Here is an 18,833-nt window from a genome sequence, read left to right on the forward strand (position 1 = left end):
ATCAATACAAAGAGAACTAATTCTTGGAAAACTCTAAAAATAAACCTACAAATTTTAATTAAATTTATAGACATAATAAATAACAGTAAACTTAAATACTAACTAAAGGACAATTTGGAAGACAACATATGTTACCAAAATAAGTGAAACAGGAAGAAAAGAACAGAAACAAAACCCCTAAAAGGATTATTCTTCAAAAATTCCTGTATTCAGAAGTTTCATAAATGAATCTCTCTGTACATTTTTTAAGGAGATGATTTCTTCTGTTTGATTCTTTCTAGAACAAACCACAATGTAGAAATCTGTTCTTGCAGTTGAATCAGCAAAGGACTCAAATCCCTGATATCCAAACCTGATAATAAAGGAAGTAGAAACAAAACCAAACAAAACAAATAAAACAAATCCCATGTTACAAAAGAATAGGATCACTTTATTTCCTTGAAAAGGGCATGAATTGATTCTAAGAGCATGTTAAAAAAATCTCACTTTCTGTATCCAGGAATGCAAAACAAATTAAAATAACATTTACTATTTGGACATATTAGTATCTAAAATGACCATTTCAATAGTTTTTTGAAAAATCACATGAAGACATTCTTTGCCCCACCACACATGATACATGACATTATAGGGTGTAGTGGGCTGCACAGCGAGCGGACACGGTGTGGCAGGGTGAACCCGCTGGATGTCGCCTGGCCGTGGCAGGCAGCAGGCAGGCGCTGGGTTTGCTCTGCAGTCTGGCTCTGACCCAGGCCTCAGGCACCCTACAACCTTGTGGGGCTCCTTCCTGGGCAGCCGGGCACAGGACACGCCTGGGGTCGAAGTCAAGGAGGCATGACAGCACCCCAACCGTCAGTCTGCCATCCTAGCCAGCCATTGGTCCACCTGTCAGCTTGTGCTCGACAGCGATTGGCTTAATCCATAGCCCACCAATTTTAACTGCTCAGCAACTGGCCCCATGGTCCTTAGCCCGGGAAATTCAACTACTTAAGCGAAGCTCCCCCGCCTTGCCCTCTCTCGTGAGCTCTCTCTTCAAGGTAGACACTGTTCGTCTGCCTAATAAAATCTCTTGTATGAGTTCACACGTCTGGAAAGGTTTGGGTGCCTTTTCACTTTTCATAAGGGATATCTATTTTAGCTCCAAACAATCTTATTTGTTTAAACTCTGCAGTAATTCTGTCATAGGGTTGGGTCCTTCTGGAAAACTGAGTCAGCACAAAGGTCCCCCTTTGAACCCCAGTTCTTGTGATCAGGTCAGAAAGATTTCAGACATGTTGCTTAGAGTAACAGACATGAAAACTCACGTCTGTCTTGGGGCTGAGGTTGTGGTTCAGCCACAATGATCCTCAGCACCACGAAAAATAAAATAAAGGTATTGTGTCTATCTACAACTAAAAAATAAATAAAGAAAACATGTCTGTATAAGGACAAGGGGACACTCTCAAGGGAGAGAAGTGGGTCCTCTCAGAGAGGAGAGGAACAGTGTGCCTCTCCTACACTCCAGTTTTATTGGAGATCCCTGAGACATTTCCAGGCAGTCCTCAGATTCACTTCTTGATTTTTGACTGACAGCAGGATAACTTTCAGCTTTCAAGTCCCCACTGCCATGACAACTCTAGATCACTTTGGCCCATAATGACTGGTTCTAATTGGATTCCTTTTTTTTTTTTTTTGTGGTGCTGGGGATTGAACCCAGGGCCTTGCACATGTGAGGCAAGCACACAACCAACTAAACTATATCCCCAGCCCTCTAATTGAATTCTTAACAATAAAGTCTTATGGATTTTATGGTTAGGATTTATGGTTAGAAGGAACTACCCTTATCTCCCTGAATTCCAGGATCTGGTTTGTGAAAAGGGTCACAAAAGCCTCCTCCTTCAGGGTAACCTGTGGTCTTTTCAATGACATTATTTTGGGCCTGCATTACTCCTACAAATAATAGGTAGTTTGCTGAGAAATGTGACATAGCCTGTCCACTTAAGCCAGGCAGGCAGAGCTGCAGGTAAATTGCTTCTTGGAAAAGAATGCATGTGGGGCCATCACAGTGGTCCCATTTTATAGAACTGTTTCCTTAACCTCACATTCTCACCACTCATATCTGTCCCCTATCAGTTCTAGTAACATTGTAAAACAAGAACTCCAATTAATTGACAGTTATGTAATACAGGAAATATTACAGTTTTAAGATTTAATAATTGCAGAGGTATACATGGGCTAGCATTAAAAAGTTATTTTAAACTTCAAATTTCTTTTATCATCACTACGTGAATCTTGAATAATTTTCATAACAAATGACAGGAAAAACTGCACAAAGGCAGTAAGCTAATAAGCTGGCCACAATAAGCAGAATCTACATAACAATATTGTTAGTTTTATCTGTGGAAATAAACCAAGGTCACTCAAATTAGAACAGGCAAAAGGCTATTTTTTCAGAGCATACCATAGCAAGGGAGTCAGTTTTGGCAGACTCAAAGGCAGGAGGAAAGCTTTATGTTGGCTATAAGGAAAGCTTCAGGTATGCCCTGATTCGAGGCACTGACCTAGGAAAGCTGGAGGTGGCTAATCAGAAGCAGACCATATAAGCAGTAGGAATCAGCTTTTAAAATGTTAAAAAATGTGTAACCAAAGGTGGCAGTTAGGGCTGCATATTTGGTTTTCTCTGGTTGGTTCCTTAAGGAAGTTGTCACTTATTGTTCAAGTTCTGGTCACTTGGGGCTTTTGGTTGCAAAAATTATTTTTAAAAAAAGTTACATAAAAGTTAGTTTCCTGGATCATTAGAAGAGAGAGCAATTGCACTTCATGGGCTGTTTATTGTCAATAAGAACTTCCAGGTTTCCTGGGCCAACTGCAGCTGTAGTTGATCAGAGTTCTATTTTTATGCACGCTCTGGCTATAGTCCAGTCCCACCTCCACTTCAGTTTCTTCTACATCTTTTTTTTTTTTTTGTAGTTGTAAATGGACAGCATGCCTTTATTTGTTTATATTTGTGTGGTGCTGGGGATTGAACCCAGTGCCTCACGTGTGCTAGGCAAGCACTCTACCACGGAGCCCCAGCCCCAGCCCCTCTCTTCTGCATCTTAACTTCATGATCACCTTAAGAGTTACAGCCATAATTTTTACAAGAGGGTTCCCTGAAACCTGATACCTTTTCCCAGGATTCCTCCAGGGTGCATATGGAGTTAGGCTGCCTCCGATTCCTCATCTACGAAATGGGTGGGGGTCAGGACACCCATTTTGGTGTTGTCACGAGGATTGAGAACAGGCCTAATACTTTCAGGCGCGAGACCTGGCGCCAGCCCCTGGTCGGACTTCAGAGTTCGGTGGCAGCCACTGCCCACTCCACAAGGTGGCGCAGGGCCGAGGTCAGATCAGATTCACGGGGGACCCGCGAGAGGGACCACAGGAGAGGGGAGAATGTGGGAGGGGGCGTGTTCACCTACAGCCTTAGAGTCCACGGGTGCCACGGAGGCATCTTCCGGTCAGGACACGGTGCCACGTTGGCTTGCCCATGTGGCTTTGCGCCACGGCCGGAAGTGTATCACGGGGAGTCGGAAGCACCTAGCCGCGGAGCCTACTGGGAGTTGTAGTCCTGTTCCCCCTTGTGGTGGGGGGCTCTTACGCAGTGTTTTGAGGGGTCGGGGTCGGATGTGCGCATTTCCAGACCCTAAGTTGTACCTACAGCGCCTGGGACTGGATGCTCCCATACCTCGCAGAGGTGTGCTTTCGCTCCGGGGCTGTGTGTGGTACCAGGGTGGCTGGCACCCACTTGCTGCAGAGGCGTCTGGGCACCAGGCAGGTGTAGTGCGTGTTCCTCGGGGCTCAGTCTGACATCCAAGTGTCGGGGTGCTGTCCGGCTCTGCTGGAGGACCCACAGGTAGTGGGTCCGGCAGCCGCAGGCAAGCCTGTTTTCTCACGGACACTGTCCTCCCGCAGCACTGCTCGTCAGAGCCCACCGTCCCCGGAGGTGTGTGCAGGGACCACCTAGGTGACAGCGCGGACTCCGGTGAGCTGCCCAAAGGTCACCCCTCTTTCCTCAAGTGGATTTGCTTCCAACCCTTGCCCTGGAGCTTCTCTGCCCATCCAGATCTCTGAACTCCACTCCTACCTAGTCCAGTGCCTGGGTCTCTAGGGGAAGAGGGTGTCACGGAGGAAAGCCGCTGTCCCGATAGGGGATGTCCCCTTCCTCTCTAACCTTCCCTCACTCCTGCCCACCCCACACTATAACCAGAAGAAGGCACAGAGACGAGGAAAATGAAGGATGTGAAGTGGTTGGTATCTCAGGGCTCTTGTTCATTCAAGAAACATTTGTTGAGCTCCTGGGTCAGATTCCAGGGGAGCAAAGAACTGGGACCCATCCTTAGCTTGAATCTTGTGGAATTGTTGGTCACTTTAACAAATAAGGGCAACCAGGAGTTTTCCTGATCACTACCCATACTGGATGAATGGATACCCACCGTGGAGAGGCTCAGTTCGGACTTGAGAACGGAGACAGCAGGTCAGACCTGAAAATAGGGTCTACTCAGGTGAAACGGTACAAAAGGATATTCCGGGCTGAGAGAGCAGCATTTGTAAGGGTGAGAGGTACAGTACTGCCGGACTTAGCGCGGCAAAGAGGCTGGAGACTTGGGAGCCCCTGGAGGAGGCTTGTGGGCTAGGTCGGGGGGTGTGGTCTTCCTCGGCTCCAGCCCGGTGCAGTGCTGCAAGGCACCGGTGGATTTGGGTTTCCCATATACTCGAAACGAATAGAGTTGATAAGGGCAGGACTGAGGCAGTGAGAACTAGCCAAAAGGGTCTCAGATATGTAAAGGCATGGAAACAGGACACAACGTGAGCTAGACAGCAAGAGCGCCTCGCCTCCTTTTGCAACGTACAGGTAGAGTAAGCAGGTGGGAGCTGGTTTAGTGTAGACCATTACTTTAAGGCACTTGGTGAAAAGAGGTAAGCAAAGGCCATATGGGATGTAATGCAGAGTTGAAGGAGGATCAGTCTGTTTGATGCTTTTTAAAGACAAACAGATTTGAACTGGGGCCAGGGGACTATGATTTTAAATATTTTTTAATGCCTTTATTTCGTTGTTTTTTTTTTTTTTTTTTTTTTTTTTTTTGATGTGGTGCTGGGGATCGAACCCAGTGCCTCACACGTGGTAGGCAAACATTCTACCAATGAGCCACAACCCCAGCCCCGATTTTAAATCTTGATGAAGCCAAAGCCAAATGCGTGTTCATTCCATTATGACCTGCACTTGGGTTCCTATTAGAGGTTTCTCCCATTTCCAATCCATAATTATTTTTTACCATAATTATATTTTACTACTAAAGTAGTAATATTAGAAAACATCTACATAGATAGCAAAGTTAAGCACACAGAAAGAAATCTTTGTACTTATCTAGATTGAGCAAGTGTTAAAAGTTTTATTTGCTTCGGATTTTCTAAAGAATTAAAATCTTATAAATACTATGGAGCCTTTTGGCACTCTTCCACCCAAAGGTGACAAGTCCAAAAATTTCTATGTATCCTTCTATGGTTTTTGTTTACATACTAGGTATGAATGTAGCCATAAACAATACATTGGATTATTTTGTGTATTTAACACTTTTGTCTATTATTTCTTGATTGTCTTTTTCTTACTTGTTTTTGGTATTTTTTTCATACATCCTAGGTATAAATCCATTTTGGCTTATACACTTTGTAAAAATTTTGACTAGAATTTGATAAAACTTCTGAGGTTTCTTTGGTGTATTTTTGAGTATAAATTCATTTCATTTAGTGTTCAATAGTTTATTCTGGCTTCCTCAATTTGTGTAATTTTCATTTTCTAGAATATTGCCCCATTTAATTTTAATTTATGGCATTAAATTTTTATGGCAATTTCTTATAATTAAAAAATTACAGGGCTGGGGCTACAGCTCAGTGGTAGAGTGCTTGCCTCTAACGTGCAAGGTACTAGATTCAATCCTCAGCACCATATAAAAATAAACAAAGATATTAAAAAATTACTATTTATGAATTGTCTCTTTTTTCATGGTTTATTTTTTTCTTTTGATCAGTTGTGTCTGAACTTTGTCAATTTATTAGTTTTTAAATATTTTTTATTTTTAGTTATACAGTAAACAGTTTAGTTGACAGTAAAATGTATTTTGAAATATTATACATACTTGGGGTGTAACTTCCCATTCTTCTGGTTGTTATATGAGGTGGAGTTACACTGGTTGTGTATTCATATATGAACATGGGAAAGTAATGAATGAAAAGAAGTACACATTTTTTTTTGATACCAGGGATTGAACACAGGGGTATTTAACCACTGAGCCACATTCCCAGCCCATAGTTTAAAATTCAAACCAATTATTTTACTAGTTTTCACAAAATGTCCCAATAATTGATTTCAGTACTTTCTTTTTAACTTCTTATTACCCTAAGATATACATTAAATAAAAAGCCTGAGAGAAACTGGGCATGGTGGAGCCATTCTGTAATCCCAGCTACCTGGGAGACCGAGGGAGGACGATCATAAGTTCTGAACAGTCTCAGCAACTTGGCAGAGACCCTGTCTCAGTATTAATTAATTAAACAAACAAACAGAAACCAGAAAAGAAAAAGGGCTGTGGATGTAGCTCAGATGTAGTGCTTGCCCAGCAAGTACAAGGTCCTAGATTATATCCCCAGTCCTGCAAAAAATAAAATTTTAAATAAATAGACTGAAAATTAATGACATTCAACTCAGGAGGCTAACCTAGAAAAAGAGTAAACCCAAAAAGTGTAAGGGAAAAGAAAGAAGTACAAGTGGAATTTTTTCCCTCTTCTCTCCCCTGCCCCATAACTTTGGGGATTGAACAGGACTTCACATGTGCTAGGCAAGAACTTGACCACTGAGAACTTCTAAAAATTTTTTTTTTTTAATTTAGAGACAGGGTGTCAGTAAGTTGCCTACGCTGGCCTCAAACTTATGATCCTCCTGTCTCAACCTCCTGCACAACCAGGATCATAGGAATGTGCCACCACACCCAACAGAAATTTTCAGACTCAAAGAAATAATAGAGCAGATGTAAAAAAAAGTTCTTGCTGCCAATGTACTACCTGAATCTAATCATGCTGAAACCTTAATCGAAGAACAACATAACTATAAGAGTTTGTAACTCTTAAAAATTTCAGTGTTCTGAAAGACAAAGATTGAAGAAACTGTTCTGGACTATTGGACCAGAGAGACATGAAAAAGAAAGCAGCGAAATATCCGAGATCTCCATAGCCAGAGAGGCTATTACCGGGACAAGTCGTGGAATGTGGATGAGGGCTGTGGGCTTGACCGTGGTGTTGGATTCCTGATTTCTGATTACACACTGTGGTTGTGTGACAAAATACCCTTGATTTTGTGGAAATGCACATACCCCATTATATACAGAGGAAAGAGGAAAAGAAGGATGAAGTAAATTATTATGTGAATGAGTCCAAAATGGCCTGCACATAGTGACCCCTTCATTATTCATTTCTTCTCAGGAGGCTGAGACATCTTAACTCAAAAACCCACCAGCAAACTAACCTTAAACATCAAAGCATCCTGTTGTTTTAATCATAACCCAAATTAAGCAGATTTTTAGTCATTTAGAGCCTTCCTGCTGTGCACATCCCAGGAAATGGCAGTCAACATCTGTTATCCATAGAGATGACAAACCATGTGGTTATCAAGACCCCAAGTGGCTGTGACTCAGAGATACCCAGGAGTAGCCTTACCCTTCTCCCCATGCCAGAGACCCTGGAAGGGCCTCACTCAACTAACTTTTTTGTATGTGCTCTGCCATCTTATGGTGGAAACTTCTTCCTCCATCAGTCCTGAAAAAATCTCTCCACCTGCTGTTAATATTGGGACTTCTAGATGACGGGATTCAGGAATTCTTGGTATGATTCTCAAGACTTTAAAGTTGTGCCCAAATAAAAAAGTTAAAAAGAAAAAAAGTCAATTCTCAGGAAGGATTTGTTAAAATTAATAAAATAATAATTGGTTTGTATTTAAAATTAATGATTGAAAGGAGTCTTAGGCATGATTGATCAAGAGAAGGCAAAAATAAACGATTTCTGGACATGAAAAAGACTATTTCAGGAACTTTTTCTAATGTTAAGAGATTATTTACTTTTAATTATTATTAGTAATTATTTAACACCATAAATCCAAAAGTAAGAGGGATAATATTCTAGAAAAATGTAAATTACTAAATTGACAACTACCCTAAATGAACTACATATATGTATTGCAAAAATTTTAAATAGAATTTGATAAAATTTCAAAAAAAAAGTGAACCTGGTGTTTCTTTAATGGATATAATTTTGAAAATGGATCCATTTCATTTGAGGCTTAATAATTTAAATATTTTTTGCATTTTTTCTAATTTTACAGATTTCTGTGTCAGATCTATATAACATTGAGTTTCTTTTGATATTCATTGAGGCATGTATTTTAGCTCATTAGTTATAAATACTCTATGTGTCTAACAGAATGTACATCCTCTAATTGTTGAGTACATTCTTCTATCTGTATTCAATTCATTGAGTTTCTGAATTGTTATTCATGTCTTCTGTATCCTTATTATTTTTTCTTTTTTTGCATTCGAGGTCTTAGTTTCCAAAAATGGATATTAAAATCCTTTACTGTGATGATTTGTCACTTTCTCCTGGACTTTTTTGCTTTATGCACCTTTGCCACGCGATTCCATTCTAGGCATCTCTTGCTGCGTACAGCTCTAAAGAGGGTGTTAGCATCTATTCACTGCTTGGTTTTTCTACAGTGGGTTGTTTTTTTTTCTCACTTCTTTGCACATCTCATCTCATTCTCTTGAAGGCTTAGATGTTGCGTGGGGGACAGCAGAGACTGGACATGGGCTCAGTTCTATTGGACAGTCATTGTGTGTGGAGCTGCGAGGTCAACAGGATGATTGAGCTCCATCCAGTTAGCATTGGAATAGATGGTAGGTTTGCTGTTGCTATGGTTACCTCCAGTGGACCACTCATCTTGTAATTCTGTAGCATCGTGTTGTGCTTCAAGTGGAGTCATCCCCTCTTGACCGGTTCCTGGTGTAGATAGCTGTTGCTTGCTTCTCAGTGCTTCCCAGCCTGGTGGGGAGGGGCAGAAGTACTCCTTGTCATCTCAGTCTTAGGTCGGTCCTGGAGTCTCCATGATCCTGCTCCTCTTCTAGTGCTAGGAGACACCTAAGCTTAAGCCCAGGATGCATTTCTGCATCTCTGCCATGACAAAAATGTAGTAGGTTTTACTGTGCTCTGGGATCATAAGGGTTTGCTGCCCTCCCCTAGCAGCTTCCAGCTTTTGTTCCCCAGGAAATTCTGGATGGCTTCATGTAGTTCCTTTCTGGGCAGCCATGCCTTCCCTCAGACGCTCACTCCCAAGGGTGTGCCTGGGCTCCCGCTCAACCCGAAGCTGTCTTGTGAGCACCCAGTAGAGGAGAGGCATGTGATCAATACCTATTCACGAGCTCACGGTTCTTCAGGTTGGAAATGCAGGTGTGTCTGACTGGCCTCTCCACCCAGTACCACAAGGCCAAAAGCAAGGCGTTGGCGGGCTGTTATCCGGAGGCTCAGGGGAAGAATCTGCTTCCCAGGACATTCAGGTGGTTGGCAGAGTTGGGTTTTAGGACTCAGTCCCCAGTTCCTTGCTGGATGACAGCAGGGGCCTCTCTCGGCTCTCGAGCCACCTGCTTTCCCTCTCATGTGGCCCCTCCATTTTCAAAGCCAAAAAAGGAGCTTAGGCTCCTTCTGTGTGCTCGGTCTTTCTGGCTTCTCCTGCCAGCAGCTGGGATGCAAAGGGCCCTACTGATATTCTCACAGGAGCCTCATAGTGTCATTTTCTTTTCTTTAGTGTCTTGGCCAAGGCTTAGGGCCAGACTTGGTAACTGAGACGGCTTCCTCCTTCCTGCACCGACCAGCTTTCTTCTCCTCCAGAGGGGCTCAGAGGCCAAAGTGGGGCCTCCCACTGAAGGTGAGTGCTGGGCCCACAAGCTGAGCTCTGGCAACCAAGCGGACTTGCATCCCAGGGACAAAACAATTCTTGTTCAGAAGATGACTGGAGAGCAGGAGTCCTCTTTCAAAAGCAAGGTCCCTATTCTGAGGCATCTCCACGTAGCTCAGGGCTGCAGGTGGAGGGTGTCAGTGAAGGCAGCATCTACCTATGCCTGAAACAACCCTGACCCTTGCAGGTGGGGACAGAGCTGCTGGGGTGACACCATCACATCAAAGGGCCTTCAAGGATTTAGTGGAGTGGACAGTTTACTGGGAGGGCATGAGCTAGGAGCAAGGGGGTTCTCCTGACCCTTGGAGAAAGAACCCAGCCACGGCCATCTTTCACTTCCATGAGGTGATCTTCACTTCTGTGTGGTGAGACTTTAGCTCTGCCCATGCTACTGTCACCTCCGTGTATGTTCCCCTCTTGCACTGTGGTCACAGCATAAAGGTTGCTTTCTTAACCAGAGAGTATTTTGTTTTTCTTTCTCATGTTAAAGACTGGAGGAAATGGGGGACTGGGGAGATAGCTCAGTTGGTAGAGGGCTTGCCTCGCAAGCACAAGGCCCTGGGTTCAATCCCCAGCACCGCAAAAAAAAAAAAAAAAAAAAAAAAAAAGACTGGAGGAAAAGGGTGGGAGAGGTTCTCAGAGCCCATGGGCTCTCTAGAGGCTGAGGCAGCCCCCAGGCCAGGGGCTGCTGTGGTCAGGCAGGGGCTGCTTCCACCTTGCCATTAGTCATTGATAAAACTTGCCCCTTCAGTCCTTCTTGTGGGTTCCTTTCCTCCTGGGGAAGGGCTTTGGTAGGCTCATGGGAAGAAAATGCAGTAAGGTGATGTATGTATGATAAGAAATATTTAAATATTAAACAGTGAGCATGTGCTGATTATTTAAAAAATTAGAAAATGCCACTGCCTTTAAAAAAAATTTTACCATGCGAAGATAACCATAGTGAACATTTTCCTGAGAATTTTTCTTTTATGTTTACAAAACTACATTAAATGTGCTGAGGTCGATATATACAAACAGGAAATAGGACAGTGTCTTCAGCTACTGGTTTTGACCCACTTCAGTTGGGTCTGCCTTCCTGTATCAGTTTTCCAGGGTAGCGGTAAAAAAGTACCACAAACTGGGTTGATAAACCAACAGAAATGTGTCGTGTCACAGCTGTGGAGGCTGAAGTGCAAAATCAGGGTGTTGGCAGGAGGTCAGGTGGTGGTACTCTTTGGGGGTGCTCTTAGATCTCTGTGCACTGCCCCACACCTCCTGCCTCAGTGTTCCCCACCTCTCAGGGTGACTCTCCTCACTCTGGCATCCTTTCCATAAATCTCAAGCCCCCTCAGCTTCCCTGGGTCCTCTTGGTGCCCAGGAGACCCTGACATTGCTAGTTTAGCAAATGCTAAGAGTACAGGTAAGCCCTTCCATCACCCACTTAACCTCTCCCCAGGCTGCTTCTGGTGGCCTTGGCCAGTTTCTGGCTTCTGAACCCCTCACCTCTGAAGCTGGCTCCTGTTCCTGGGTTTACCCATGCCCTAGACTTGCACAAGAGCCCACAGAAGCTACACTACAGTGGGGCCAGCTCTCTTTTCCTTTCTCGCAGGCACCCTTGGGGGCTCCTTGCCAGCTTCTCCTGGAGCGCCTCCTCTGAGCTTTGGAGGGGCAGAAAGTCCTTTTGTCATGTCCCTCTCCTAAAGGGAGGAATTTGTTAGGGTATATCTAGCAGCTCTCCAGAATTTTGGGTGTTTGGGATTTAGCTAAAATTCCAAAGCATCTGGGAAAATGCCATCTACCTCCTGTTACTCTGTGGATCACACACACTCGTGTAGATTCTGATTTTTTTTTTTTTTTTTTTTTTTTTGCCTTACTAGTATGGCTGGAAGATCTTTCCATGTCAAATTCATTTTCTAAAATATTTTAAATTGATTCATAACTTGGCATGCTATAATTGTATCATAATTATGAACTGATCTCCATGTTCAAGATTATAGATAGTCTTCAATTTTTGAAAAAACACTTTAAGGATTATGTATAGAGTTACCATGATTCTGCAGGGTTTTAGTGTCTCTGCTGAATTCTTGGATCAACTCAGGAACTGAGCCCCCAGGTGAGCTTGCTGACTCTGGGGAGATGCTTCTAAGGCCTACCCAGAATCTACTCAGGGGAGTGATGGGTAGGTAAAGCCAGTGCTTCCTGCAGTTCCTCAGGCTTTGTGCTCCTGATTCCTGGGAAACAAGGAGACAGGAGGATGCAGGAGTCGGCAAAATTCATGCCATGTTTTGTAGGTGGCAGAGCCAGACCAGGGCACACAAACCAAATTTAGCAGGATTGAGTGCCACTGTTCATAAGCTCCATTTAATGAACTCTGCCTACAAAAGCCAGTTTTTATATTTTCCTATGGATTTCTCAACTCTGAGGGCAGAACTGATGATAGAAGCTTTGGGCTAGATGATTAGCAGCCTACAGATATTTTAAAAATAACACACGGGGGCTGGAAGTGTAGCTGGGTGGCAGAGCGCCTAGTTGGCATGTAGGAGGCCTGGGTTTGATCCCTAGCACTGCAAAACAAAACAAAATCTTTAAAAAAAGATCATATCTGAAATGCCTGTTTGTCACAGAAAAGCTTAGAAAATTCATCTCCGTACAAAGAAACAAACGTTAAAGTGATCATTATCTAGCCAGGCATTGTAGCACATGTCTATAATCCCAGGGACTCGGGAGGCTGGGAGGCAGGAGAATCACAAGTTCAAGACCAGCCTCAGCAATTTAGCAAAGCCCTAAGCAACTTATCTCATAGTAAAAAGGACTCAGTGGTTAAGTGCCCCTGGGTTCAATCCCTAGTACGTATACACACACACACACACACAAATCATTGTCTACTCCCCAAAGCTAATGACTACTAGCATTTTATCTTAGGTCATTTCAGAGATTGAATCCTGTGTGTGTTCTGGCTCAAATAATTTTCAACCCCCTTTTTCATTTATCAACATGTTACTAATTTTTTTGTGTGATTTTATTAGCTATATAATAAATGTATATTTAGCAAGTCTTAGATGTAGTATATTTAGCAAGTCTTCTATATTTGGATATTATTTATTTTCTTCAGAGTTTCACCAAATTGTAATTTCTGGGGCATAGAGGGTTGTAGTAAATTGCACATTGATTACCAAGACACAAATGTATATATTCACAAATGTATGCATTCAAACCAAGCCTTACTGGGCATGGTGGTGCACACCTGTAATCCCAGTGACTCTGGTAGTTGAGGCAGGAGCATTGCTAGTTTGAGGCCAGCCTGAGCAGAGCTGGGGGTATAGCTCAGTGGTAGAGCAACCCTGGATTTAATCCCCAGTACTGCAAAATGAAGCAAAACCAAGCCTTACAAGATTGGTACCCCATTCTCTTTCTAAGGCAAGGGTTTTGCTGTGATTACAGGGCTCCTTTGCAGAAGCCTGGGGTGAACACACAGGTAAGTAGAGTCCACGAGGCCAACCTGGCTCCTCATGTCCTCTTCTCCCCACAGGTGTCTACCTACCCAGGGCAGAAGGGGAGGATCATGTCCCAGGTGAGTGTGGCATTTCTTTTCACTGTGCTTCATTTCACCAGGGATTTCAGGATCTTAAAGAATGCACCCAATCCCAAAAATAAAGCAGCAGAAGTCAGGATCAGTGAGGACAGGAAGAGAATGACCACTCGGGCCCTGGGGAGGACAGGGAGGATACACTGCAGAGGTTGCCAGAGTCACATGGTGCCCCTTCAACGTACATCGACATTTCTGTAACTTAAAAGAAGCTGAATCCATCCAATATAGAATTCGTGTTGTCTTTTTGGGAGAAGCATGTGATCTTCTCCGGGAAAATACAGTTTAGGCATTTTAGAAATGTATTTAATGGATCTTTGTACATGAGATGTAGCAGGAAGTTTCCCAAGTCACAACCTTGAAAGAAACACAAGGGCAGAGCTCTCCTGACTGCCCCGAGATAAGCACCGGCCTGTGTGCTTAGGCAGACGGTCGCTCAGGAAATCAGAACACTCGGCTCTACAGAAGCAGCCTGCTTCAGCTCATGCTGACCTGGACAGAATACCCCGTTAGCTAGAGGAATGGGAAAACAAATTGTTCTTCAAATTATTTTCCATAATAACTTTTTAAAAAAAAAATTTTGTGGTCCTGGGGATTGAACCCAGGGCCTTGGGCTTGTGAAGCAAGCACTTTACCAACTGAGCTATCTCCCCAGTACCCCCTTATAACTTTTGACACATGGAGAGGGAATGGCTCAAAGTTCCAGCCTTTGGAAGAGAAGTGGAGGGAAGACAATCTGAGATCGGCCTATTCTCCTCAAGTGTGAGGAGGAGGCCTCCTCTCTCTTCTCGGGGCTCAGTCCTCATCCTCGGCCCGTGACCTCCTTGAGTTCTTCTCCCCTTGGTTGTTAGGTTCTTCTGATGACAGTGATGTTAGGTGGCATCAGCGTGTCAGCATCCTTAAAGCGCATCTTCTTAAAGGGCCTCTCTAGGAGTTCACGAATGTGAAGGGCACCAGTCAGAGTCCTTGAAGTCACAGAAGCTGGTGCCCAACCAGAGCTGGCTTAGGAAGCACACCGAGTCCACAGGCAGCCCTGAGCTGTGCAGGGGTCTGCAGCAGGGGCCCACAGACCATCGCTTCAGGAACCTGGGTATCTTCAGAAGGTTTTCTCATCCCCGTGGCCTTGCTTCTTTGATTTCCTCCTTTTACACTGACTTCGTCTGTGCAGCCAGACGGTGTGGCCACAGTACCCCATCTCCTCTTGACAAGTACTACCAGACAGAGGAACCAGGCCTTCTTTTGTTAGACCCGCTTTGGAAGCTCTTTAGGAAATAGGTTTTGGTCTGACCCAGGTCAGGTTCAGAGCCTCTCCCTCCAGCTGCATGCAGGGGCTGGGGGGCTGGATCCTAGGCAGAGCAGCCCCTGCCTGGGGCGAGGAGGAGAGGGTGAGCTCCAGAGAAAGACAAGGCCCCATGGACAAATGAGGCAGCCATCCACCCCAGAGGGGGAAGCGTTCTTAGGGTCTTGGTTTCTATGTCTTTGCTGAAGCTAGGGCTATTTGAAGCCACAGGGCCGTGATGCTGCTGTCTTCTCAGAAGAGAGCCAGCACCAACTGTACGGGAACCTGGAGGTGGCATGTGCTGTCTTGGAAACTAACGTTTGTAGGGAGCAAGGCTCATTGGACTATTTCCCTGTGGAGACAATCTGTAGTAAAGGTAGTAACAATAAAAGCTATAACACTCATCCTGTGCATGGCGGCTCACCTATCATCCCAGATACTTGGGAGGCCAAGGCAGGAGGATCCCGTAAGCCCAGGAATTTGGGGCCATCCTGGGCATTATAGACCCCATCTCAAAACTTTAAAAAAGTTATAAAACTATCTGTTGAGCACATATATTCCAGTCTACCATTTTCATATAATTTCTCGGGAAAATATGAGAGATAGGTACTTCACATAGCCCCTCTTCCCATCTTACAGATGAGCAGAGTGAGGCTGGAGATAGTAAGGACGTTGCCTGAAGTCTAGTGTCTTTTAGGTGGTGGGGATGGACTCTGAATACAGACAGACTGTAGAGCTGGGCCTCAGTGTTGACTTGAACTGTAGTTTTATCAACTGGTACCATGTGCCTGGCAAAGGAATTCAATAGTATCAACTAGTCTAGAACATACCGTCCCATCTGGTGGCCACTAGCCACGAGGGTCTACTACGCATCCACATTTTAAACTTACATTCACATTTTAAAACTAGACAAGAGGAAAATATTTTTCTGTTAAACACAATTGCATCATTTTGACAGTATTTTTTTTAGATGTTGATAGATCTTTATTTATTCATTTATTTATATGTGGTGTTGAGAATCGAACCCAGTGCCTCACACATGCTAGGCAAGTGCCCTACCACTGAGCCCCAACCCCAGCCCCAAGTATTGTATTTTATTTTAACCATTTAATGGTGGCTTAACTGGGATGTGCTGTAGGTATGTTTCATACTAGGTTTTTGGAGATGTAGTGTGAAAAATAATGAAAAATGTATCAGTGACTTTTAAGTAATGATTGTGTAATACATGATTATATTTTGGACACATTGAGTTCAGTGACATTACTTTCACCCATTTCTTGTTACTTTCTAGGAAAGTGACTACAAGAAACTTTTCAGCTCGTGATATTTGTCAGGCCGCACAGGGTTAGTGTGTGATAAGTCAGCCTTGATGTCAGAGCTCATTGGCTTCAGCGGTTCACCCTCAGTTGTAAGTTTTCTGGAGAGATCAGGACATCATCCTGTGACATGCCCTGGCTCTTGGTGTGGTCTGGGCTCCATGCTCCTTTCTGGTTCGCCCTCCCCTCATCTCTTTCTGCTCCTGCTTGGACCCCCGTGGGGGACACCTCAGACCACCCATTTGCCTACGTAAGTCTGCACATCCTTCATCTCTCTGCAGGAGCAACACATGTTAGGGGGCTCCTCAGCTCTCCAGCCTCCATGAGGAAGGCCCTACACTGCTTACTCTTCTTCAGAGCTGTTATCAGTGTGAGATCACATTTGTCATGTGACAACATCAGAATCCCTTGAGTGAATCCCCTGAGCAATATAATTTTGCCATTTTATTTTATTTTATTAATTAATTATTTTTTATTTATTTTTTTGCGGTGCTGGGGATTGAACCCAGGGCCTTGTGCTTGTGAGGCAAGCACTCTACCATCTGAGCTGCATCCCCAGCCCCATTTCATTGTTTTGCCGTCTAAAGCTTAACCCAACTTCGATTTCTCGTAGCCAAGGGCAGACACCTAACTCAGTTTCCTTCGGGATGCCCATGGCCGCCGCACCAGATGGAACACCTGCATTTTTAACTTACACTTAAAGTTTACATGCATTCTCGGTCACTTGCTCAATTCCCACAGAGCTCTTGGTCTGTGTCTGCAGTTACTCTGTCAGTTTGTCTGTCCCATCCCAAAGGCACACTGCTTGTTCTTAAAGCTTCATGTGGTCTGCTTGTTGGAGGAGGGCTCCTTTAGTATTCTGTTTTCTTAAGATAGGTCTGCTCTTCTTCAGCATTCTTTTTGGGAAGCTGGAGAAGTGGTTGAGCAGGGATCTTTTTTAATCTTGAAAAATTAAGAAAAAAAAAAAGTAAGGATAATATATTAAGAGACCCAGGCTGAGGGTGTGGCTCAGTGGTAGAGTACTTACCAACTATGTGAGGTGTGAGGCTGTGGATTCAATCCCTGGCACTGGGAAAAAAAGATCCAAGAGACCTTATTCCTGTCACAATGAATAAATGTTAAATAAATGTTAACATTTTGTCCTGTTGCTTTCGGATCTTTTGACAGTGACATGAATAACTGAGAATCTCAGCAATAAGTATTCAATGTGTTTTGACTCAATAGTTAGCACTCTAAGAGGTAGAATACTTCCATGGTTCCCATTTTGCAAATTAAGAAATTAAGGCTCAGAGAGGGAATGTAACTTGCATAAGGTCACACAGCTGGCAAGTGCCAGGGCTAGGATTCAAACCCTGGCATTCTGCCTCCAGAGCTGTGTATAGCCCAAGCCAGTCCCCTCAACTGATGAGCTTCCTGTTCCCTTTTCCTTTCTACATTCTCCTTCTTTCCCAGAAATACATCTATGAAGTTGATATTTTCCTGCCCATGTTTTTAATATTTTATTTGCATTTATGCAAATCTATAAACCATCTGTAGAAATGGTAAAGTTGGGGTCCATTTGTCCCAGCCCCTGTAGACTGGGTGGCTGTCTTCTCTTTCTGTTGTTACAAACAATGGCACCACTGCTGTCTTTTGTTCAGCTTGCTCTGGCTGCCAGCGCGTTTGCCGGTGGAGAGGCGCAACGCGGAGCCTGGCCAAGCCTGGCTGTGCCTGGTCCCACTCCTCTCTGGCTGGGGGCCACTCGGTGCTCCCACCCGCTTCCTTTTTCTCTGCATCCTTTGGTTCTTTCAGTGTGAGATGCCTTGAAACCTTCTGTGACACTTTAAGTGTTCACTGATGAGGTGGCTTTTGGTGTTTATTTTCTAAATTTCATTTTCTGATTAGTTGCCACGAGCCCATTTCAGTTTACTTTCTTCTTGCTCCTGTAGATGGACTGTCCCGTCCTGGACACAGCCTTCCGTGGAGCCCTTTGTCCGTTCCGTATTGCTGTCTGAGAGTTCACAGAAATGTTGTCAGCTGTGTTCCTGAAAATTTCTCCAGGAATTAAATTAAATTAAATTAAATTGCTTTTAATTTTCATTAAAGTGGCATCTGTATGAATTAAAATGTAGGTAATATTGCCCACCTTTTTCTTATTTTCCCCTTTTTAAATTTTTGGGTACCAGGGCTTGAACTCAGTGGCACTCGACCACTGAGCCACACCCCCAGTCCTATTCTGTATTTTATTTAAAGACAGGGCCTCACTGAGTTGCTTAGTGCCTCACTTTTGCCGAGGCTGGTTTTGAACTCAAGATCCTCCTCCCTCAGCCTCCCGAAACACTGGGATTACAGGTGTGCGCCACCTCGCCTGGCTACATTTGTCCTTTTAAGATATACATGACAGCAGAGTGTTTTGACGTATTATACATACGTGGAATGTGACTTCCCATTCTTGAGGTTTGACATGAGGTGGAATTTCACCGATCATGGATTCATACATGAACACAGGACCTTTTCCTTTTTGATCTTTGCCTTCTGTGACTTAAATTCTTATTTCCGTTCAATAAATCTATCCCTTACTCTTTCTTCTAATTGGTATAAGTTAAAAATTTTAAATCCAGGGTTTTACTTCATGGGGTTGGTGAGCCCCATTCAGCGTCTGGATCCTCCTCCTGCTTCCTC

At 43.9% G+C, this 18,833-nt stretch overlaps 1 protein-coding gene across 8 annotated transcripts in view; it reads left to right on the forward strand.

Moving 5' to 3' along the window:
• The window catches only part of LOC124970134 (zinc finger protein 300-like), a 68,151-nt gene that overhangs the window by 44,947 nt on the left and 4,371 nt on the right, over positions 1 to 18,833 (forward strand). For 4 of the 8 annotated variants that reach the window (XM_047533246.1, XM_047533245.1, XM_047533239.1 and 1 more), the window contains exons 1-4: positions 3,677 to 4,003; positions 8,831 to 8,957; positions 9,863 to 9,982; positions 13,521 to 13,562. In XM_047533246.1, coding sequence (XP_047389202.1) covers positions 8,955 to 8,957; positions 9,863 to 9,982; positions 13,521 to 13,562 — 165 coding nt within the window. In that variant the 5' untranslated portion in view covers positions 3,677 to 4,003; positions 8,831 to 8,954. Of the gene's footprint in view, positions 1 to 3,676; positions 4,004 to 8,830; positions 8,958 to 9,862; positions 9,983 to 13,520; positions 13,563 to 18,833 lie in introns of those variants that run through there. The other 4 variants (XM_047533241.1, XM_047533243.1, XM_047533242.1 and 1 more) reach the window with 2 other exon arrangements.

Source organism: Sciurus carolinensis, chromosome 18, assembly GCF_902686445.1.
Source record: "Sciurus carolinensis chromosome 18, mSciCar1.2, whole genome shotgun sequence".
Lineage (NCBI taxonomy): Eukaryota > Metazoa > Chordata > Mammalia > Rodentia > Sciuridae > Sciurus > Sciurus carolinensis.